The following is a 24013-nucleotide window of genomic DNA, read 5'->3' as shown; positions in this document are numbered from 1 at the left end:
GCCTTCATCCCCAGAATGCACTGCGGTTATCCTCCCTCGGCCATTGTTACATCCGGGTACCCGATAGGAGGCGGTGGAGCGAGCGGGCGGGGTCTGTCTCTTTCAGTCAGTGAGCTGTAGAGCCGCCCGCAGCCGCCGAGGGAGGCTGGGTCCCTTTGAGGAGCCTGTGAGGGGAGCGAAACCCCAAGCCCTCGAGTATGGCGGTAGGTGCTGCTCATCATGGGATATTTTAAGGAGCGGGGAAGCGAGAGGAACGGGGGCATCTGAGTCGGGGGAACTGGGTGCGCGCGTAGACAAAATGGCGCCCGCCTCCTCCCCTTGCCGGCGCCATAATAGGCTTCGGTGTGGGGGAGGGGAGGCCACTTGCCACCTTCGCCTCTTGTTCCAGAAGTTTCTACTTTTCTCCCTTCCCCCCCGCCCCGGTTTTGCGAGAAAAGCAGAGAGTCTTGGGGACGTCTGTTTTGGGCTTAGCTACCTGCTGGCTCTCAGGGGCGGGTGCTCCTGCGAAGGGGGAGGGGTGCCTTGAAGTCTAGACTCTCCATATCTCGCGTCCCTGCGGATCCCTCTGTTCCTCCCCGCCCCTTTATACCTTTCTCCATGTTTGGGAATAGACCTAATATCTAAACATATTTTCTAACACGCAGTATTTAAACGCACTCAAAACCTGTCCCGATGGGTAGCTTTAGTGGGAGATTTCCTTAAACTTCTTTTTCGCCTTTTCTCCTTTATATGTGCGGCTCTTAAGAGGGGGGATTTGCTTTTTTGGCTAAAGTATTGGTTAAGCTTGAGGTTTTAATCTTGTATTCTATTCCTGATTAAAAATTCGTGTTTGTAACTTTTAAGATGCAAGTCAAACATAACTGACGAAGAAGGAAAATGTAGTAGGCAAGTTAACGTAGGCCGGATTTTCAAAAATAGGGATTTTTGGTGCACCAAACGTGAGCTGCCTTAAAGGGACTTGATTTCTTGAAGTTGGGTGTGCATGGTACTTTCTGAAAGCCACGTTTCTTCAAGTTTTCTCTGATTGGGCGAAATCACTAACGTCTTGCAAATTTTGGCTGTAAAAGTAAAGAAAAACTTATCTTTCTCTATTTTTGATAGAATCATTTTGCATTTATAAAATTGGTATTTTGTATTTGACAAGTCAGATTATGTGGATCATTTAGTCTGTCACATATAGGAAGGAAATTAATGTCAAAAAAGTGAGGTGTAGGTCACGGAAGCTTATGCTCAAATACATTTGTTAGTCTCTAAGGTGCCACAAGTACTCCTTTTATTTTTATGAGAGTAGAGAGAATCTTAGATTTGCTATGCACCCCAGAGCTGCATTGTGATGGTTCTCAGGGTACCCAGAATTTGGAGTCACCTTGTTACCCGCTTGCTCCAGCGTGAGGAAGTCTTGCTTGTACTTAACTCGGTGTCATCTTCCTAACATGCACCAGCCTGTTACTTGTCTTGACCATGCCAGCCCTTACTGTGCCTTGCAGTTTAACAATCCCTGTACTCCACTGCCTTTTGAAGTGTTCCCCTGTGATAGCCAGCCCCGGACATAGGTTACACACAATTACCAGATCTGCTATTCTTAAGGGAACAGAACACCCCAGCTTGTAAGATTCAACTCAGGATCAGGACTTTGCTTAACATTAAGCCCTTAGATATGTTTACATTGACAACAAAAATATATTCTCAAAGATTCAGGGTGAGTAAGAATATTGGAAGCAAATACTTTATATATAAAACAATATAACACACTTTCTAGAGACTAAATTTAACTACCAGGTTAATCTCCTATCTAAAGAACTTTATCTCACCTAAAGTTCTCTATAGTAAATACATTGTCCATTTTGTTTTCTAGGTGCAGGATGAGGGAATGTCATCATTGCCTCATTGTCTTTGCTCATAGACAGAAAACCCACCCTTGGCTTGTTTTTACTGTGTGCTACTTCCCTGTTGATGTCACATCACTTCATTAACATTAACTTTGTATGTAAATGAATATCTTTGTGTTAGTTTATACTGCTTAATCTACATCCAGAGAATCTGCGTCCGATGAAGTGAGCTGTAGCTCACGAAAGCTCATCCTCAAATAAATTGGTTAGTCTCTAAGGTGCCACAAGTACTCCTTTTCTTCATCCAGAGAGAGAGAGACACACACACTTCTTACCTCCTGTCTGGAGGAAAACCTGTTTTTCACCTTTGCTGGTGATTAATACTTCGATACTGACTTTAAAAACATAGCTCCTTGCATAGTGTCTGTGTATACGTTTCACAGACCGGTGTGACGGCAGCTTTGATTTGAGACCTCACATTATATTCTTTAATGAACATAAGGTACAAACCATACTCATGACCTTTCTGTAACCCTTTGCCTGTTGGAATTAAGAGGTCCTTGGGTCACATACATGAATTAGCTTTATGATGCAGCTCATTGAGTCCATTGAGCAATAGCTTGCTTTCACAGTTAGGCCCTGATCCTGCAGGGACTTAGACATGTGGCTAAGTTTGCCCATTGTGAATAGTACAACTCAAATCAATAAGACTACTTGCAGTGTGTGAAGTTAAGCCCGTACCTAAGTTTTTGCAGAATTCAGGCCTTTCTGTGTAGTGTAGAAGTGTCCTTACTTTGCTGAGTGGTGGATGAGCAATTTTGGACATGAATAATAAGGCTTTTTTGGACTAGAGAACAGTGTTGTAATAGGCTTACAGTAGGAGCTCAGAGTTAGGAACATCTCTGGAATGGAGGTTCTTTATAACTCTGAAATGTTCATAACTCTGAACAAAATGTTATGGTTATTCTTTCAAAAGTTTACAACTGGACATTGACTTAATACAGCTTTGAAACTTTACAAAAAATGCTGCTTTCCCTTTTTTTAGTAGTTTAACACAGTACTGTACTGTATTTGCCCCTTTCTTTTTGGGGGGAGGGGAGGGTGTCTGCTGCTGCCTGATTGTGTCCTTCTGGTTCCAAATGAGATATGTGGTTGACAGGTCAGTTCGTATCTCTGGTGTTTGAAACTCTGAGGTTCTACTATTTTTTCTGCTGGGCATGGTAAGTGGACAGCAAAAAAGACAGTAAATTTAAAAAAAAAATTTGTTTGACTGGTACTTCAGCCCTTCATCTCTCAATTCTCCAAAGAAAATGGGTTTAAAATTTAAAGTCAGCTTTTTAAAATACATCTTAAAAATATACTCCAACTGAAGAAATAACAGACACTGGTTGAGTTGTTGAAAATAAAACACGTCAGAAATTTTTTTGACACCGTAATATAAATCATCCTGTGAAACTCATTAATTGTGGGCATCTGCAAATATCCCACATGATCACTGTACCAACAGTACTCTGAAGCACTCCCTCTCTCTAAAAAGTTTGAGAAACTAGTTAGAGAGCTTTGGAATGCCAAGGACTGATGGAATGGCAAATGTGGGGTTGTTTATGCTCCATTATCTAAAGGTCTACCATGGTTTCCTGGGGGCTGGGAACTTTAGAGTTAAATATGACTAGACAAGCAAAAGTCAAGATATTCAATCTGGGGACTAATGCTCTGTTAATATAAGTATATTAGCAATCTAAAACCAGAATCTCCAAATATCAAATTTTGAAAAGACTAGTACACAAACATTTATTTTGGATACATAGGTGGAGGATGCTGTATCTTGAAAATCATGTGCATAATTTCTTTTGCTTTTTCAAGATATATAAGTGGAGGATACCTTGTATCCAAAATACATTTTTGTGCGCTACACGTTTACAATAAATGCTTTATGAGAGATATGTGGTGTGATCCTGATAATAGAAAAATAATAATTGCTTGCTTGCTTTCTCACCCCAGGCGAGTTGTTTGAGTAGAATTTTGCAAAGATGCTGGTGTGGAAGGAAGGAAGCAGTGAAAAAAGAGTAGCTGCCTGGACAACATGGAGTGGGTGGGCTAAAGTATGTGAATTGTGAATATTGAGGAGATGTGAAAGGACTGTGTAATGTCACAGTTGAAAAAAGCTCACCATTAGTACACTATATATAGTAAAAGCTTTTTTAACCGGCATGCTGAGGGAATGGGGGGTGCCAGTAAATTAAAAATGCCGGTTAACTCAGAGGGAGAGGTTTGGAGTGCTGGGGGAGAGGGGTTGCAGGGCACAGGCTCTGAGAGGGAGCTTGGGGGGGGGGGGGGGGGGGAGCTTGAGGTGCCGGATGGGGTGGGGCACTCACCTCTGGCATCTCCCCGCCCTCTACTGCTCCTGGCAGAGGTGCAGCCAGGCAACTCTGCAAGGAGGCACACTGCCTCCGTCTGCAGGCACTGCCCGGCCCAATGGGCTGGGAGCGATGGAGGCAGCAGAGCCATCTGGCCACACCTCTGCCAGCAACGGCAGGGGCGGGGAGCTGCTGGAGGTGAGTGCCCCCCATCCGGGACCCAAGCTCCTGCACCCCAACCCCCTGCCCCAAACCCCCTCCTGGACCCAAACTTCCTCCCAGAGCATGCCCTGCAGCCCTTCCCACACCTCTGCTGGCTCCGCACCAACTGGACTTTCAGTGCAGATCAGAAATGCTGGTTTATAGAGCTTGCCAGTTGGTGAACTGCTGGATAAAAGAGCTTTTACTGTGGCATTGTTTTTACATGAATAATCAGAAGAATAACTAAAATAGCAGGGTGCATTGATTTAAATTAAGGCAATTTAAATAATGATTTAAATCACCAAGTGGAAAACCTAGATTTTAATAAACTTTTCCATTGTACTTCCTTTATTTTCTAAAGAAAGGTGCATTCTCATTGGTTGATATAACCATTAAAACATGTTGATTTACAACAAAATAGAGCTTTTATACTAGATTTGGTACATCTTTTTGCAACTTAGGAGGGTACCCTATAACTGTATACATCTATTTAAGCAATTATATAGCTTAATATTTTCAGATTCTTATTAATTGTACATTTCAGTATGTTAGAAAATGGTGAATGATATATTGATTATTTACTAAATAATTAACTTTTTAGTTATGATTTGTGTCAAGCTGCAGTAGGATGAGGTGACTGGAATTTAATTTAATTACACACAACAGCATATAAAAAGAAATTTTAATCAACAAAACCTTTAATGTTTTGGATACATAAACTTCTTATCAAAGCATGTTTCACATTTAGAACTCAATGATTTATTAAACAGAGGGATTAACTAAATTAATTAATTAATTAAACAGACTATTTCAGGTCCTCTCAGGAAAATTTTCAGATATGCCTAGTGATTGGATCTTATTTTCCTAGTCTTGTTTGAGTCTCTTGAAAATGAGATAGTCTCCTAAATTATTTAGGCTGACCTGTTGTGCCATATTTAAAAAGCTTGACTTCAAAAGTAAGATTTTTTTTTTCCCCCGATTCTTTCTTTATGTAGATAAGGAGCCTTTAATTCAAAGTTGTTGATAGTCTCATGTATTCAGCAGATTAATTTTTTAATTTAATGTTGTCAGAGAAAATAATGAGTTTAGGCCTTAACATATTTTGTACTGAATTCAGAGTTCATTTCAAATAGGTTTATTTTAAAAAAGAAAATCTTACAATAATTTACAGTGAAAAAAACGGATATAACCCGCTTTTCTTGATTTCCTCCCTCCCGCTGTTAAATCATTAGGTTTTTAAATTCTCCCTGTTAAAATCTGGTTCTATCCCTGAAATTGATGCTGTTTTAAAAAAAAAAAAAAAAAAAAAAAATCAAGGTAGTGTTCCATATTTGCTGTCTAACTGATTTCTACATCAGTTTGCCAGTAAAAGCATGGCTTTTCTGTCAGCCATACAAACTCACCCTGGGCTTAGTCAAACTGGATTCTGTCCCTCTTGTCACCAGTAACGCATTCTTCAAGCCAATTAGTTGTCTTCACAGGTTTGATTATGCCTTCATTTCACCTGTCAGAATCACAGAAATCAGTGAGAGTGCATAGGTGCAAATGAAGGCATAATTTGGCTTTGCAAAATGTCTTGCTGGTGATGCATGAAATGGAAAGAATTCATCTTAAATGTCAGATACCAAGGTGAGTTCGTGGAGCTGACAACAAAACTGGGGAAGAGTGGAAAAAGCATGTTCTTGCAAATTGAGCAGATCTGATACAGAAATCATTGAGACACAACGTGTATGGATCCCTCCTATTCTTACAAACACGCATTTCACACAGAATGATATTTTAATAGTAGCACTGCTATATGGCTGACCATTGTTTAACACTTAGTAGGTTGGAGCTCTGTAAGGATACTGTTTTGTTTTGTTTTTTATTTCATGTCTCTTTGAGGCCAATTCTGCATTGCAGATTTTGGTGCTTAGAGCACCGTGTTTTAGCTCTGTTGTGCCCTGATTCATAACATGATTTAATCTGACCTGGTTGTACAGCATCATGCACCAGAAGTAACCTTAGTGATATGAATTTATAAAAGCAGCATTAGGATGCACAGATAAATAACATAATTTGGAGAAATTCAAAAAAACTTCAAATGGTATACAAATTAAATGTGTACCAAACAATTCAGAAGGTGACAATTTTTCACTGAAAGGTTAAAAAGAAAACAAACCCAGCTCATTTATGAAAGTCCAATCTTCTTCTTTAAGAGTGTTGTTCTTTTATGGTTATGCTGCTTTTGGGTGACGTTCTTAGTAATTCTGTTTTCCACACTAGACTGGATGCAGCGTGTCTTGATAACGGTGTAAAGAGCAACTGTCATTTTAGTACACAAACATGGAGACAAAATGATTATGTATCCATAACATTCACTAGATAGAAAATCAAGTCATCCTGGAATGTTTTAATTTTAAAAGATGTCTGATTTAGTTGAACACTTTAAGATCCCAGGTAAAAAGAGCAGCTTATGTGGTAGTGTATCTCATTATCTTCTCTTTGAATTTAAAAAGAAAAAAATCTTTGATCTTAAGTTTAAAATATTTTAATCTATCCATGTAGGGTAGCGATACAGAACGAGATGGAATAGCCCCAGAAAAATCATCCCCAGAGAGAGAGAAGAAAAAGGAACAGTCAGATGCATCTAATTCTCCTAGAACCTCAAAACATCATTACTCAAGATCGCGTTCACACTCAAGGGAAAGAAAACGGAAGTCAGGTATGGTCAAAGTGATGTCGCTTTACCTGTATAGGTATTTATTATAACAGATTGTAAAATGCTGTCATAGTGTATAAAGTTGATCCTGGCTCAGGAAGTTCTGGAGATGTGCAAATAAGTTAATGAAGCAAGTTATAAATTATCTCTGATAGAGAATAAAATTCTTGATTCCTGTGGATTCACTACCAGCAAAACATGTAAATTTCATCCTGGCTGTGTTACTGTCCACATCCTTTTGAAGAAAACTGACATATTAGTCGTATCTGCCTGAACTTAATTTCTTATAGTAGAATACAATGTTTAAAAATACTCTAAAATAGAAACGTGCACACTTGCAGAACTTGAATCTCTATTTTTAAAATATAGCTTTGGAAAAGGTTGCTCTCGGAAGTCTGGTGCTGGTGGCTTAAGATTGAGAAGCTGAAAGTCTGGAACTCTACTAATTCTGAGCCTAACGCTGTTTTTGAAATACTTTGTACTGAGACTTGCTAACTTTTTTAAATGATTCATGTGCTGAAAATAAAAATTGAATATTTTTCCAAAGCCCAATGGATATTTTTCTTGGCGACTCATAAGTATTAGAAATAGTTAGAAAACCTGATGTGTAAGTGTCTTCTGTTAGATGTGTTTGGATTAAGACACTTTACTCCATGGTTTATATCCTAAATACAACAATTATGTTCTAGCTGATCAGGAAGTAAGTATGAAACAAACTAATCAGGCAAAAGTAAATAGCATAAACGGTGAAAAGAAACAAATTTTAAAAATTCTCTGTTCTAATAATATGGTTTCTAACATAGATAAGGAGTCTTTAAGTATAGTTTTTAACTTTTGTTAAACTTTTATTATTGACTTTGTGGGGTTGAAAAGCTAAATGTAACTTAAATGAGTATAAACTAATAAAACTAGACAAAGTTCACGTTTACTTGATAAATAACAAATATTTTCTTCTTCAGATAACGAAGGAAGAAAACACAGAAGCCGGAGCAGAAGCAAAGAGGTAATTAACACTTTGTAGTGCTTAGGTAATTGTACAATACATCTTTAAAAGTATCTTGTAGTCATGTGCGTGTGTGTAAAACAATATATAAATGACTTTATGGTAAGTACAAAAAAACCATTGGAAACTCATAAACTTAAATGGGTATGGAGTACCTATCATAGTGAAGCATGATTGAAGCCATCATTTTGACAAGAAGGTAATCAGTTTATAGCAAAATTGCATTCAGAAACTGGTAACTTAAACTTCTTGTGGAAACAGCCAAATTAAAATTTCATATGGAGAAGTAGAATTGGTGTTCTTGGTGACTATCTCACAGAGCTTCCATTAACCAGAAGCCTTACGTCTTCTGATGCCTGACCCCTGCTCAGGGGTCTCAATGTTGAATACCCATCTACCTCAGGATATTTCTTCAAAAGAAATCCCCACTGACTAAACTCTGATGATTGCAACTTCGAGTTTTAAGGAATGCTGCAGCATTACATAAGTAGCAATTTCAGCAAGAGTCAGCTGGAAGTGTGGCTGTGACAGCAAAGAGCTCACAGAGGGCTTCTTTAAAAATCGAAGGCAAGGGGAATGAGAAGAGGCAGTAGCAATGGTACATTGGAGATAACTGACTTACCTACCAGAGAAGAGGTGAAAGGAGCAAACAAGGAGCAGCAGAAGTAGCCAGGAGGGAGGCTGTCACGTGGGGCAGTAATAGGCTGGGTAGATGGGGAACTCCTAAAATTTTAATGTGGGACAGGAACTTTCCCTTCCCCCATCCCAATGGAAGCTCTGTAACAATTAATTTAGGAGTTTTTGTGAAATTGACTATATTGTTTAGATCACATGATAACATTTCTATAATAAATCATACTCAGCGTGCTAATGCGCGAAGAGACTGAACTGAAGACGCTCCAGACTCAGATAGCAAAATTATAAGCCTACTTCATGATAAGGTAACTATTAGTCATTCAAACTCATATTTCCCTTAAAAATATCTTAAATCAGTTATGGGATGTAATGGTGTTTTATTACTGAGTGTATGTCTAGAAGACTGAAATTAAAAAAAGATTCTCATTACACTAAATGTACAGAAAGTTTTTTTTTCTTCACTTATAAATAATTCCAGCGTTTTACTATACTGTTAGGTCTCAGTGAACCTTTTACATCTTGCAGGTTGATTTAATTGATGAGCAGGTTTTTCATGAATAGGTTACCTGGATAGTGTCTCATGGTACATCTTAGCTTTCAGATTGTTTTTGCTGGGAATTGCAGGTTCTTAAAGTTGTTTAATGACCCCAAACTAAAGACTAAAACATCAAAAGCTGTTTCTGAATATATAGGTCAAAATGTCTTGCATTGTATTCATGGATGTGAATAGTATTAAGTAGCTGACATCTAAAAATAGACTTCTGTTTAACTCAACTATATTTCTATATATTATAGCTATTTTATGAGATAAAACTATAATAATAGACTGTAAAAATAACAAAGATATTTCCAGTTTGTTAGAAATGTGTGTAATGAAGGATCTAGTACATTTCTAAAATTTGAAATTTACCAGCAAAAGTTTAGTTTAAAGGATCTGAATGAAAACATCTTAAAAGCTTATTGTTGGTATTATCTAATTATGACAAGTCTGTTCCAGGCTTGACTATTTTAAGTGATAAATAGGTAGTTGGGGGAAAAGGATATTTAAATGTTCAATATTAGGTTAGAGCAGATTTAGCTGAACCTGTAAAATGACTGTATTTTAAAAACGTAGGATTTGCGCTGATACTGCTATATGATTATAGTTCGATTTTTTAAAATGACTTAAATGGTCTAAAGAACGAGGAGTACTTGTGGCACCTTAGATGAACAAATTTATTTGAGCATAAGCTTTCGTGGGCTAAAGCCCACTTCATCAGATGCATGCCGTGGAAAATACAGTAGGAAGATATATACAGAGAACATGAAAAAATGGGGGTTGCCATACCAACACAGAAAGTAACAGAACACCACTAGCCGTCACCTTCCGCCCCCAACTAAAACCTCTCCAGCGCATCATCAAAGATCTACAACCTATCCTGAAGGATGATCCCTCACTCTCAGATCTTGGGAGACAGGCCAGTCCTCGCTTACAGACAGCCCCCCCAACCGGAAGCAAATACTCCCCAGCAACCAGACACCACACAACAAAAACACTAACCCACATATCTATTCAAGGGACACCATCATAGGACCTAATCACATCAGCCACACTATCAGAGGCTCGTTCACCTGCACATCTACCAATGTGATATGTGCCAGCAATGCCCCTCTGCCATGTACATTGGCCAAACCGAACAATCTCGATGCAAAAGAATAAATGGACACAAATCAGATGTCAAGAATTATAATATTCAAAAACCAGTTGGTGAACACTTCAGCCTCCCTGGACACTCAATTACAGACCTAAAAGTCACAATTCTCCAACAAAAAAACTTCAAAAATAGACTCCAACGACAAACAGCAGAACTGGAATTAATCTGCAAACTGGACACCTTTAAATTAGGCTTGAATAAAGACTGGAAGTGGATGAGTCATTACACAAAGTAAAAACTATTTCCCCATACTAATTTTCCCCCTATTGTTACTCACACCTTCTTGTCATCTGTTTGAAATGGGCTAGCCTGATTATCACTACAAAAGTTTTTTTTCTCCTGCTGATAATAGCCCACCTTAATCGATTGGTCTCATTAAGAGTTGGTATGGCAAGCCCCATTATTTCATGTTCTCTCTCTGTGTGTGTGTGTGTGTGTGTGTATGTATGTATAGATAGATATCCTGCTGTATTTTCCACTGTATGCATCTGATGAAGTGGGCTTTAGCCCACGAAAGCTTACGCTCAAATAAATGTTAGTCTCTGAGGTGCCACAAGTACTCCTCGTTCTTTCTGCTGCTATAGACTAACATGGCTACCACTCTTAAATGATCTACAGTATTTTGTATTAGAAACAGCTAGTAAATAAGCTGGATATATTAAGAAGAAAAATTGTTTGTCATGGTTTAGTCTCCAGTGAAAAAACTGATAAAAATCAGAACTGACCTTGCCAAAGTACTTTGGCACTGCAGCTATAGAAGGAAGAGGAGCCTGCTTTAAAAAGAGGCAATGCAGAAAAAAATTGCAGTGCAGCATTGCAGGATATCTCCATTTTAAACTAAAGTGTGAGGCCTCAAATTTAACTTTAATAAACACCTTAATTTAAGTCATCAGTACGTACTTAATCATGGGTAGAAGAATTGTTAAACTTCAAATAAAAAGTTGTTATATGTATGTCTGAAGCTATGTCTGGGTTTACAAATGTGCTTGTGTACGTGGTATGTCTCTAGACAAAAATTAAATGTACTTTATTTACAAATATGTATATGCGTGTATATACATGCTCAGACACTGGTAGGGATGGAAATGTGCTAGGTTTTTAGCATTGCTCCATTATAGATGGTGTAACCAGTAACTGAGGATGAACACTGTTTTCCTTGTAATGCTTTGAACTGTCATGTCAGGAAACAGTGTAATAATATAGTAGAACCCCTTTTATCTCACCCTCCATTATCTGGCTCTCCATATTAACCAAACAACCAGCGTGCACAGGTCCAGAAGTGGGCGGTCTCTCTTGTGGCCGCAAGATGGTGCTGCCTTGCACTTTCCCATTCTTCGGATTATCTGATTTGGCCCTGGTCCCAGTTAGATTGGATAAGTGGGGTTCTGCTGTACTCTCATGGGTGCTTTAGAAATACCTAAGATAGGTGGTGGGGGAAATGATAGTGTGTACTTACAACATTGGGTAGATGATGGTATTAAGTAAAATAGCCATCACCCTTGACTGAGCCACACTCCTAAGGTTACTAATGTTGCATCACAACATATCATTTTTATCTTCTGATACCATACTAACTCTTTTTGTTGCACTATCTTCCTGAAAGAACCAACTTCTTCTTAAAACAGGCAAGAAGACACGAGTCCAAAGAAAAGTCCTCCAAGAAACACAAATCTGAGGACCACAATGAAAAAGAACACTCTTCTGACAAGGGAAGAGAGAGCCTAAATTCATCTGAAAATGGTGAGGACAGACACAAACGCAAAGAAAGGAAGTCATCAAGAGGCAAAAGTCATTCAAGATCCAGGTCTCGTGAAAGGTAAGTTGTCTATATATGTGATTATTGAATAATCATCTCTTTTATCCTTCAAGTGCTTGACAAAAATTGAGTGCTTTGGAGTTTTATTAGAGTTCCTGTGTACAGCTGAATCGTGTCTAACTCTGGGTTTTTGAAAAAAACAGATTTGTTGCAGAATGTTAACTCTAAAGTAGCAAAGATTCCCGTTTTATCATGCAATGCATTTAATGCTAGTCCAGATTTTTTTTTTTCCTGAGTTGATAGTAAAGTTATTGAGCCTCTTTAAGGCTTGATAGTGTCTAAAATTAATCCAACATATGCATATTAATTTGTGCAATGAATGTATATTGTATAAATATTTAATCCCTAAGCACCGATGACCGTACATTTTCTCCTAGTGTCAGAGCATTGCTTGTCCCTTTTTTGTGTTTAAGGTATTAGAGTTCTCCTGTCTTAGATAAGCAACTCGAGTTAGCTCTGAAAATTGGGACTCCTGCATTGGAATGCTCTTTTCATGTTGTCTGGTTACCGCACTAACATATTGTGTATCAGTATTAATGAGTAACATTGCTTAATGAACTAGTGGCTTTCTTATAGTGGTAGTCTTTCAGTTTTTTTTCTTTCATACCCCTCACTTAAATTGTTCAAGATACTAACTTTATTACTGGAATGTATGTTTTCAGGCGTCATCGTAGTAGAAGCCGTGATAGAAAAAAGTCACGGTCTCGAAGCAGAGAGAGAAAACGCCGTATAAGATCTCGTTCTAGATCAAAGTCTAGACACAGACATAGAAGTAGAAGCCGAAGTAGGACTAGGAGCAGAAGCCGGTAAGTATTATGTTCTTAATTTGTCATTTGTGTAAATGCTGTTACTGGACCACAGAGACTTTGTCACCACTCAAATGTAGCATGTTTTAAAATCTGTTCAGATTAACTGAAATGGCATAATTTAATGGAAATAGCTTTCTATTGCATTAATAGCTAGAGAGTCCAGTGTGCTAGTCACTGTACAAATTCATAAGATGATGCATTTGCCCCAAAGAGCTTACCATCTAAGAGTTGGGTTCTCACCTTTTTTTAGGAGAATGACTCCATGGTATAACTTAAGTGTCTTGGGACCCCACAAGTTAAAGATTGTTGGGGGGACCCTATGATCTGAGACAGTATAGATTATAGGATTTTGAAAAACAATATGAACCCACAGAATGAGAGGACAGATGGCTTTGTTAAAAGTGCAGAACTAAGTCCAAAGTTATGGCTTCAATTCCCATCTCTGCCACAACTTTGCTATATGTCCTTGGAAAAATCTCATGATGTTTTTAGACTTCAACTCCCATGGCTATAAAATGGAATTACTTAAGTGCAGAGCTATAAAGAATAACTTGTAAACCACTTTTAAGATCCTCTGTTGGATGATGGTATAGAATACGAAGTATAATTTGTTACTGATAGATGTGTAATTCCATTTGAACTACTTTTGACTGAATTATTTCTGGTCAAGCTCGCTTTATATTTCAATCTAACCTGTTCATGCCACACTTTCAGTTTAGTCAGCTGGAGTATAAAGTTCTCAAAAAGAAAAAGAACAGTGCAGAATGAAAGAGGCAACAAAATTTGTTGTTTGATGTTACTAGAGTGGTGAGATTGCCAAAGTGCTTGTTAAAAATAACTTTACTGTATCTGCATCTTGTTGTTTCCAGATGGTGCTTCTCTGTAAAACACACTTCAGGAAAGGGGAGCTACCCACCTTGAAAATACTAGCTATCAAAGATATTGACCCTCAGTATATCTGGTGCACTTGACTCCACAGCTTTGTTTCACAGATCTGGAGCCTTTTGCGGTTCTTGGTTGTTTTTTTTTATTTAGCTTATATTGAGATAGTGCACCTGTATTCTTAGTAGTGTTTTTAATATACTAATTTGCCTATGGAACTTCAAGATAAACTCGCTGATGAGACTTGTTTTACTGCAATTCAAAATTAAGTACATGAAAAATTTGGTAATACCATCTTTACTACTGTCTGCTGCCCAGTGAGACTTTTGCCTCATTGGAGCCAGCTACCAGCAGAATAAGGCATGAATGTTCAGAATATCAGAATCTAGTTGCATTTGCCATCTTTTGCATAATATGCTGCAGCTTTTGTTCTGAACAAACAAATGATTTGCTGCAAGCTCTGATCCAAAATAGGCGGTAGATGCTTATTTTGTTCAACAAACTTGGGTGAAAAACATGTGAATCCTAGATGTGAAAGTGATACACCCTCAGAGCCCTCTGAGATCCTCTGAAATATTCAAATTCCCATCCTTATAAAGTAACCCAAATATTTCAGGTAATGACTTTAGTTTGGAAATCTGTAGTGACTATTTAGCATTAGATCAGTTTAGTGTCCCAGTATGTTCCACTATGAAAATCAGGGTTCTGGTGTGATATTACAATGACACTTGTGAAATATTCAGCAAACTTCATCTGATCAGCCACAGAATTCAATAGTATGGTTTTTCTCACAAAGATATATTATTTCAACATGCACTTCTCAGAAGACAGCTGAGGGGACATACGTGACATAATGAACATGCTCCTGCCGATATTTAATGTAGGATTTTAAACTGGGGTGGTTTTTTTGGGGGGGGGGGAATATGGAGAATGGAATGTGTCAGTTCCCTTAGAGTTCTAAAACTACAGACTGCATGAATTTAACAAAAACAATTCAGTATCATTTAAAAGCTGTCTTTCGTATATTTTAATGACCCTATGTACACTCCCATGCATGTATTCTTGCTTCCTCTTCAAGAACTGAGTTAAAAAATAACTGAAACCAAGCAGCAAGTGTGCAGGAAAAATAAAAGGTTTTCAGTTTGGTCATGACCTTGCCAACCAAAAATATGCAGTGTATTGAGTTGCAATAGATCATGACAGTAATCCACTTTTTTGGTAATTGCTGTATTCAGACGTAATCAAAATCCTGGAAAAATGAGTCGTTAATATTTGAAATAAAGTGTGTGTGGGTCACACAACTCTTGTGCTTTTTCTCGCAGCAGTTGGGGCCTTCGTATCACATCTCAGCTCAGTTAGTCTTTTGAGGTAAAACCACTGGACTGAGCTCCAACAAAAATTTAATTAGCAAGACATGGTTATACTTCCACCACAAAATGAAGCCTCCTATTTATGAAATACTGCATTCGCCGTGATACAGCGCAGCATTTATAGTTGTCAAAGCCTGAGTTACTGGTGACCATTTCCAAGAAAGTCCCCAGTCTCAGTTTTCCAAGTGAGCTTTCTTTTGGGCACTTAGATGAGTCTGAACTCTTTGTTTTTTGGTATTGATAACTTGGTAGCAGTTCTGCCATTGTCTCGCTCTGATTCAGATCTGAATGGGGTGCATAAAGCACGCAGCAACCATTTTCCAACTGTAAAATGCTCAGATACAGAAGTTAAAATTCTTTAATTTTCTTGATGCCTTGGTTGGGCACATCATTGATCAATCTCTGATAACTGGTGTTATGACAGGGATGCAGGTGTCTCTGAAACATATGCTGTAGATTGACTCAATTCTGATGAATGATACAATTCTGTGCCAAGTTTCACAGTGCCTGAGTTAGTATTTTGACTGTGATCTCTTCTAATGAGATAGTAAACTGACCTCTTTTGTTCTCCATTAATTTTTTAGTGAAAACTGATGTATTTTGCAACTTTACTCTGATAGTTAGTTCACTGCAAATTGTTTGCAATCCGTGCAGCTTTGAAAAAAAGGAGCAGAATATTTAAAATAGCTGCTCTGTCCCCAACCAGCCATATTCCTTATCACAGCTTATATTTATGCTTCATTAAATGTCAAATGGCAAAAGCTTCGGTCACTGTACATCTTAAAATACTTTCAGTCTGTCTGTGGCATTATCTAAGAGCCATGTGGGGTGCAGTCTCTGCAATTTGCTGCTTGTCAAGCACTTTCAGAAATTTAGGATATGGTGGTTGTAACGTTCCTCTTGTCAAAAGCCTTGCAATGGAATAAATCTTTGAAGTCTTGTAATCGAGTGATCAGTGATGTTGGATGAGAGGATCGGTGGTAGTTGTGCTTCACATTGTGTCTGAGCAGCTATTGGTTAGCAGCAGTATTTTTTACAGTCAACCAAAAGCGATCATGCTTTATATCAGGAATTATATTGTTGGGGAGGAAGGGGCTTACCAGACGAACTGGTGTCCAGTTTCTAACATTTTTCTGTAGTGCCCAAATATTCTATAATTGAAATTAGCTTCTTATCAGTTTACTAGCTTTCAGAAAATCCATGCTTCAGAGTTCTCTGCACTGGATAAAAATTCCAGATGAGCAGTGTTTCCTTTCAGGGGTATTTGTATGAGCTTCTGAATCCCTGGGTTCAAGGTGCTCTTCTAACTTAATCTTAATTTTACAGCTCTTAGTTTTAGCAGGACTACTTGCCAAAAAATATCTATGGAGTTATTTTCCTCATTTATGTCTAAAGATTCAGAAGGAAAGTCTATTAGGGTTTAAAATCATCCAGTCAGAACACAGCATCTGCAAAGCAACAGGTGATAGGTGACTATCCAAGATTGGGCCTCTGTTAGCAATTTTGAAATCTTGCAGATTTATTATTATCCTGCTTTCTTGTACCGAGACCAGTGTTTTTCCTATGTATGTAAAACCATTCCTCCTCTAGAGGGCCATGCATTTTTTCAGAGCTAAGCTCGCTTTTTGACCTTTTATCAAGGTTATTTTTCCTACTTCACTTTAAGATGTAGTAATATCTAGTATTTGACATGATAGTGAACTATTCATAAAATTATTAGATTACTGTAAATTACTCCTTCAAACTTTTCCCCATCAAAAATAATATTTTTAGGACAGACATCCACCTGTTAGTGTTGGGTGGGGTATGGAACTCTTCTGCAATCATTTTATTGAATTTCACACCATTACTTTGTGTGTTTCTGGCAATCTTAAGGTATTGGTTCAAAAAGGGAGGCTCCCATGGGCGTCTGTTATGTCATATTTAAAATTTTGAATTTCATAGCGCATAAGAACTCGAGATTGTAGATTTCAGTCAGAGATGAATAAGGAGGAACTTTAATTCTTTGAATTGAGTGTTCTAACATCCCCTCTTACAGAATGATGGCCTCTAGTATTTTAATTTATTCACTCCCCCCCACGCCCCTCCGATGTATTGTTTTATATTTGTAATTGTGCTTCCCACATTTTAACTCTCCACTGTGTCCTTGGAAAGCAGTTGAAGGATTTTAATGTTAAATTATTTGTGGAATATTAAAATACACATGGATTTATTTCAATGACTAATGGATCTCTTTATTAATATGGTCACTTACAGAGAAAGAAAGAAGAGAATTGAAAAACCCCGAAAGTTCAGCAGGAGTCACAGCCGAAGTCCAAGTCCACCACCTTTTAGGGGGCGAAACACAGCAATGGATGCACAGGAAGCATTAGCCAGAAGGTACTCAATTTCATTTAAAAAAACCCTAACAAATACTACAGACCGAAGTACTTTCCCTACCTAATAAGGACAGTGCAAATAGTGACAGTACAAGATTCTTTACAGTGCTGGAATCAGCCAGTTAATGCCAGTTGTGGCTTTGGGGATTTGAACAGCAAATCCACTTAAGACTGGATTAAGACCACCAATTCACTACTGATGCCTGTGTGTGGTGTTAAATTTTACTTACAATTTTCCTTACTGCTGCTAAGCATCTGTTTGCTACTATCTGTAATCTTTTAAAAAAAAAAAAAAAAAAAATCTTTAAATGTTTACAATTTAGTTTCCCCTTAGAGCTTCAAGATTTCTGTGTAAATAATGGTAAAATTCATGTTCATTCTGACTTTGCTTACATAAATAATAGACTTTTGTATGGAAGCTGACCAGTATTGCTAACCTTTTGCATGTTAATGTGTTTAAATTACTTTTTTATTATGTAAATCACTTGTAGGTTGGAAAGAGCAAAGAAATTGCAAGAACAGAGAGAAAAAGAAATGGTTGAAAAACAGAAACAACAGGAAATCGTTGCTGGTAAAAAAAAAATAAATAAATAAATAAAAAAATTTTACCTAAAGTATTCATACGGAACAGTAAGGGGAGGAAAAATAGGATGTAGCTTTGTTAGATCTTGGACTTAAACAGTTCTGCAGAACCAACTGAAATACCTCTAACCCTTTTTTCCTTATTCAGTAGTTAATTATGGTAACTTGGATCATATGGTGTTCAATTGCATGAGAAAATGTTTGAAAACTTCCTGTTGGGGTTTTTATTGTTTCCATCAGTGCCCAGCACCACAATCACCATCCTGAGGATGACTTGATAACAAGAACTCTGCATGTTAATTATTTGGAGGGGGGACACTTCCCACACCCCATGCCTGAACAAGCACCCCAGAGCATTCCTGAGCCCCTGTTGGCCGAGGAAATGAGAGAATTGTATTGAAGAATAGTGCTCTAGTTTCCCATATGGTATTCCAGTCAAGTGCTATATTACATATTATCCTTATTCCAAAAAGTATGCATCACTATCTTCTGGCTTTTAATTGTTCATTGCTTAAAAGTGATGAGTGATGTGCAGTTCTCCTTTTTTAGCTATTGGTTCAGAAACAAATTTTGTGAACTTGGTGTACCTAGTTTTTTTTAATTGTCTAAAAGAATACAAGGGGAGTTTTAATGTAATGTTAAATTAACTCCATTTCACTAAAATTCATTGCAGACTTCCATTTTTAACATACCTTGCTATTTTCTAAAGTGCATCCCATGTCTCATCCTTACATTTTCCATCTATTTTCTAATAATGCAAGGTAGAAACAATTGCTAAAATTATACTGGAGTGTTGCTCTAACAGATTATTCCTCGTGTTGAAAATTTATTCAAAACTTTAACATTTACTTTCATTTCCCTCCAACCCCCACTCCCCCCCCCTTTTTTTTTTTCTTTCTCTTCAGCAGCTGCTGCCACTGGGGGTTCTGTCATCAATGTTGCTGCTCTTCTGGCATCAGGAACACAAGTAACTCCTCAAATAGCTATGGCAGCTCAAATGGCAGCACTACAAGCAAAAGCACTGGCAGAGACTGGAATAGCAGTACCTAGCTATTATAACCCAGCAGCAGTGAACCCGATGAAGTTTGCTGAGCAGGAGAAAAAGCGGAAAATGCTCTGGCAAGGGAAAAAAGAAGGGGTAATTCTCTTTTCTACTTTTAGTGTGGAAGCATCTTAATATAAATCTGTTTAAAATGTTTGCTTTCTGTGGGACAAGATTAAACTGAGAAGAACGAAATTGTTTGTTAACACTGACTATTTCTGTTAGCAACAGCACAACATTAAATTTGGAGTGTAGGAAATAAGAAATGACCTACTCCTTGAATGTCAGATGTTACAGTGATGGGGGCCATATAAGAACCCAGATACCCAGACTGCTCCTAAGGCATAATTAAATTTTAAAATAAATTTCTTGGGTTGCATAAAGGTTGCAAGTAAATATCAATTGCAAGATGGCCTTTGCTATGGGATATGCAGCCTGTTTTAAGCCTAAAGAAACGAAGTAAAAGCTCTTGGTTTCCATGAAGTAACATTCTGACAAAATTAAAATATAATGCTTATGCAGCCTGTTATCCTGCTTTGACCCCCCCAGAACATTATTTCTGTCATACCATCACTGTGAAAGTTGGATTATTTACTTTGGGTAAGCTGTTTTTCTGGCACACTGCAGGCTTACAGTAAATGAATTCTGCAGCCTAGAAAACAATGTCTTGGGTATAAAGCAGCTCATTAATATGATAACAGTTTTATGCTTATAAAATTGCAAATCTGAAGTCTTTAAATCCTTATTCGTTTTAGGCTGTCAGATTTATAATAGTATTTACAAAAATACAGATCTTTGAATTTTAAAAAAAAAAAGGTTTTGAGGGTAGTTGAATTTATAGAAAGCAAGTCAGGATTTGAGTAGAGTTTCAACTTTCCACCTCCCAGTGCCAAGGATGTGGTATTAGTGTTTAGTGGCTGTAAACACCATATGTTGCTATAAAGAGTTTGTGGTACATCAGATTCATTGCCACCAAATTACCTTAATAAAAAGTTCAGGTTACTTTTTATATTTGGATTTTTCAAATTTCACTTTCTACTTAATGTCTATTATAGAGTGAAAGATTGAAAAGCAGCGAAAGCTTCAAACTATGCTGTTGGACAAAATAAGAGACACTGCCAGCCAGAAAAACTCCAGTGTCCCATAAAGTATAATAGTAAAGATAAACTACACATGTTCATGTCCCATCAGCTCTACTGCAATAAAGAAGTTCAGGGGGACTCAGTCTGTCACCACCAGTATGTTCAAAGTAGTAAGTGTTATCTGGGAAGCATAATCATGAACCAGCTTCCCTTCTGGAGCTCATCAGAACTCCTGCTTAGTTGTAAGAAATGTTGCTTCTGAGCAGTTATAATGAGGGTTTAGTGTTTCAACAGCACTTCCACCCTTTCTTGACCTACAACACCAGACCTGGACTAAAAATTTGAACTGGGAACTTCTATATGGCAATAGAGAATAATACCACCAAAGTAGGCCATTGTCTAGACCCCTTAGTGTCAATCTTTTTAAGGCATCTTTCTGTCTGTTTGTTACTACTTGAGTTGTAACTTTATTGGAAATGTTCTGAAAAACTTTTAAATTTGTGTAATTGTTTCCTACTCTTGTAGGATAAATCACAGTCTGCAGAAATATGGGAGAAATTGAATTTTGGAAACAAGGACCAAAATGTCAAATTCAGAAAACTAATGGGCATTAAGGTATGGAGTTCTGAATTTCTTTGTATTTGGGTCTATAATCTTAATATTCCTTAAGAGTGTGTTTTATGACTGACTAATATCCATTTAAATTGCTTTAAAATAGCAGAGACCACATTTTGGGGTTTTCCAAAATTAAAAACTTGAATTCATGTTAAGATGCTGTTTGTGAATTTAAATCAGAAATACTTCCCAATTCAAGAAGAAGTTCTTGAACTTGCTTTGAGGAGATTCTGACTAAATTGTCTGTCAGGCTTGGCACAGAAACCATTGTAGTTTAACTCAACTCAATATTCACCGTCAGTAGTTAGCTACACAGAGTTATTAAACATATTATTTAGTAATTGCAGATATGTATATAAATTTAATTCAGATAATTCTTTTGTACGAGGGCTGTCAAGTGATTTTAAAAAATTAATCACAATAATATTTTTGGATGTTTTCTACATTTTCAGATTGATTTCAATTACAACACAGACTGCAAAGTGTACAGTGCTCACTTTATATTTATTTTTGATTACAAGTATTTGCACTGTAAAAAAACAAAAGAAATAATTTTCAGTTTGCCTAATACAAGTACTGTAGTGCAATCTCTTTATCATGAAAGTAGAACTTGCATATGTAGAATTATGTACAAAAAAACTGCATTCAAAAATAAAGCAATGTAAAATTTTAGAGCCTGCAACTCCGCTCAGTCCTACTTCTTGTTTAGCCGATCACTCAGACAAACAAGTTTCTTTAACATTTTCAGGAGATAATGCTGCCTGCTTCTTGTTTACAATGTCACCTGAAAGTGAGAACACGCGTTCTCATGGCACTGTTGTAGCCGGCGTCACAAGATATTTATGTGCCAGATGCGCTAAAGATTCATATGTCCCTTCATGCTTTAACCACCATACCAGGGGACATGCTTCAGTGCTGCTTGATAACAATCCAAAGCAGTGTGGACCAGTGCATGTTCATTTTCATTATCTGAGTCAGATGCCACCAGCAGAAGGTTGCTCTTTTAAGACTTCCGAAAGCGTTCTTCATACCTCGTCCCTCTTAGATTTTGGAAGGCACTTCAGATTCTTAAACCTTGGGGTCAAGTGCTGTAGTTATCTTTAGAAATCTCACATTGGTACCTTCTTTGCGTTTTGTCAAATCTCCAGTGCACGTGTTCTTAAAATGAAAAACATGTGCTGGGTCATCATCTGCGGCTGCTTTAACATGAAATATATGGCAGAAGACAGGTAAAACCGAGCAGGGGACATACAATTCTACCCCAAGGAGTTCAGTCACAAATTTAATTAACACTTTTTAATGAGCATCATCAGCATGGAAGCATGTCCTCTGTTTGTTTGGTTTTTTTTACAGTGCAAATATTTGTAATCAAAAATAATATACACTTTGAAATCAATTGCAACACGATACAATATATAAATGAAAATGTCATCGAAAATATTTAATAAATTTCAGTTGGTATTCTATTGTTTAACAGTGCGATTAATCGCGATTAATTTTTTTTTTTTAGTTAATCGCGTGCGTTAACTGCTTTTGATCGACAGCCCTACTTTGTACTAATAAAAAAAAAATCCATTTAGAATAAGGAAGAAACATGTTTTATTATTTGGGAGTGAAGTGATGATCAGACTAGTAAATTAGAAAAAACAATTCCAGTTGTTACTGGATTTCACCTCCAACTTTAAATTGTTCTACCTTACTGTTAAATATCCAAATGTTGATTTCAGTCTAGCTTTTTTTAAAGCTGAGCAAATGTTTAGTATAATTCAATATTAATGTTTTTCATAGGTGAGGGGAACTAACTTAAAATTAATCAATTTTGCTAAGTGTCATTACACTTGAATGCCCCTTCTGGCACATAGTTCATATTATTGCTAATCATTATTGCCAGCTGCTACAAACAGCCAAGTAAAAGGTCTTGTATGAAGCTTAAAAAACAGCTATAATACATTAATGTTTTGACGGTTGTTTAATAATGTTTTAATCTTTTTCTGTAAATCACTTGTCTAATTTCTAGAGTGAAGATGAAGCTGGTTGTAGTTCAGTTGATGAAGAAAGTTATAAAACTCTGAAGCAACAGGAAGAAGTATTCAGAAATCTGGATGCACAATATGAGATGGCACGATCACAGACTCATACACAAAGAGGGATGGGATTGGGGTTTACATCTTCAATGCGAGGAATGGATGCAATTTGAAAAAGAACATGATTTTAAAGTCTGGGACTTTGTGAATGATTCCCGTTCTGAGGTTGGGTCCTTGTTCACCAAAAAGCTAGCATTCTAGCTTGCATGGGTGTTGCATTGACTTTAATTTATTGAAAAAGTACAATTTTTCTGTAAATATGAGATCAGTGATACTGGTGTTAGTGTTGTAATCAGGTTATACCCACTTCCATTAAACTTGACAGAACTATAGAAGGACAGTATTTTTTAGTTAAAGTTCTACTTTTTCAAACAAAGCAGCAGCTGGGGTAAACTCATACATGGATATTTCGTGTCCACTGTCTTGTGTACTTTTGTACTTTAACCTTGTACAGTTATTTTCAACTCTTGAAACATGAAAGAAACATTGTGTAGATGTTATCTAGCAGATTGGCCAATTGGCACATTAATCCAGTGCAAAAACCTGGTTAATAAACATGTTTTTCTCTAAACTGTTATTTTTAAGTTTACTTAAAAGCTTGTTTTAATCGGTTTCTTTTAAGTTATCCCACCCATAAGTAATTTTTAAAAGTTATGTTGAATTTCCAGCTATTACTTTAGCACAGGGAGCTCTGTAGTAGAATAAGAAAGGTGAATGTCAGAGGGGTGGTATTAAAATAATAGTAATGGGTACGGAACATTTGTTTTTTAACTTGTCAGTTTATGCTTGACTGTTACTATGGTGTACATAATGTGTCCCAATGTATTAGCAGGTTTTGGAAAACCCAGCACCTACTAAGCAAGGGATTAGTCTTCCCATGAGGGTGAAATACACCACTTCCCTGAGCTACTCCTTCATCCCTAGCCAAACCC

The 24013-nt window shown here is 37.3% G+C and overlaps 2 protein-coding genes across 12 annotated transcripts in view; one reads left to right on the top strand and one right to left on the bottom strand.

Moving 5' to 3' along the window:
• Positions 1-522, bottom strand: part of KNTC1 (kinetochore associated 1) — an 84477-nt gene extending 83955 nt beyond the window's left edge. Inside the window, exon 1 of the mRNA XM_043529727.1 lies at positions 476-522. The gene's annotated coding sequence lies outside the window, so the exon portion shown is untranslated. The remainder of the gene's footprint in view (positions 1-475) is intronic.
• On the top strand, positions 6-23652 carry RSRC2 (arginine and serine rich coiled-coil 2). 11 transcript variants are annotated; one of them, XM_037878607.2, is made up of 11 exons: positions 58-203; positions 1856-1983; positions 6935-7091; positions 8048-8091; positions 12047-12237; positions 12900-13043; positions 17555-17677; positions 18168-18247; positions 19164-19396; positions 20908-20997; positions 23015-23652. In XM_037878607.2, exons 2-11 carry the CDS (start codon positions 1954-1956, stop codon positions 23192-23194), a joined length of 1272 nt encoding a protein of 423 aa, XP_037734535.1. In that variant the 5' UTR covers positions 58-203; positions 1856-1953; the 3' UTR covers positions 23195-23652. The 11 variants fall into 11 exon arrangements, with proteins under 11 accessions (XP_043385664.1, XP_037734536.1, XP_037734542.1 ...); XM_043529729.1 differs by lacking the exon at positions 1856-1983 and having other exon boundaries at positions 6-203; positions 19167-19396; XM_037878608.2 differs by lacking the exon at positions 1856-1983 and having other exon boundaries at positions 41-203.
• The last annotated feature ends 361 nt before the right edge of the window (positions 23653-24013 follow it).

The sequence above is a fragment of the Chelonia mydas genome, chromosome 15, assembly GCF_015237465.2.
Source record: "Chelonia mydas isolate rCheMyd1 chromosome 15, rCheMyd1.pri.v2, whole genome shotgun sequence".
NCBI classification, from domain to species: domain Eukaryota; kingdom Metazoa; phylum Chordata; order Testudines; family Cheloniidae; genus Chelonia; species Chelonia mydas.
Note: the sequence above shows the minus strand (reverse complement) of the source record. Positions and strands in the feature narration are given on the sequence as shown.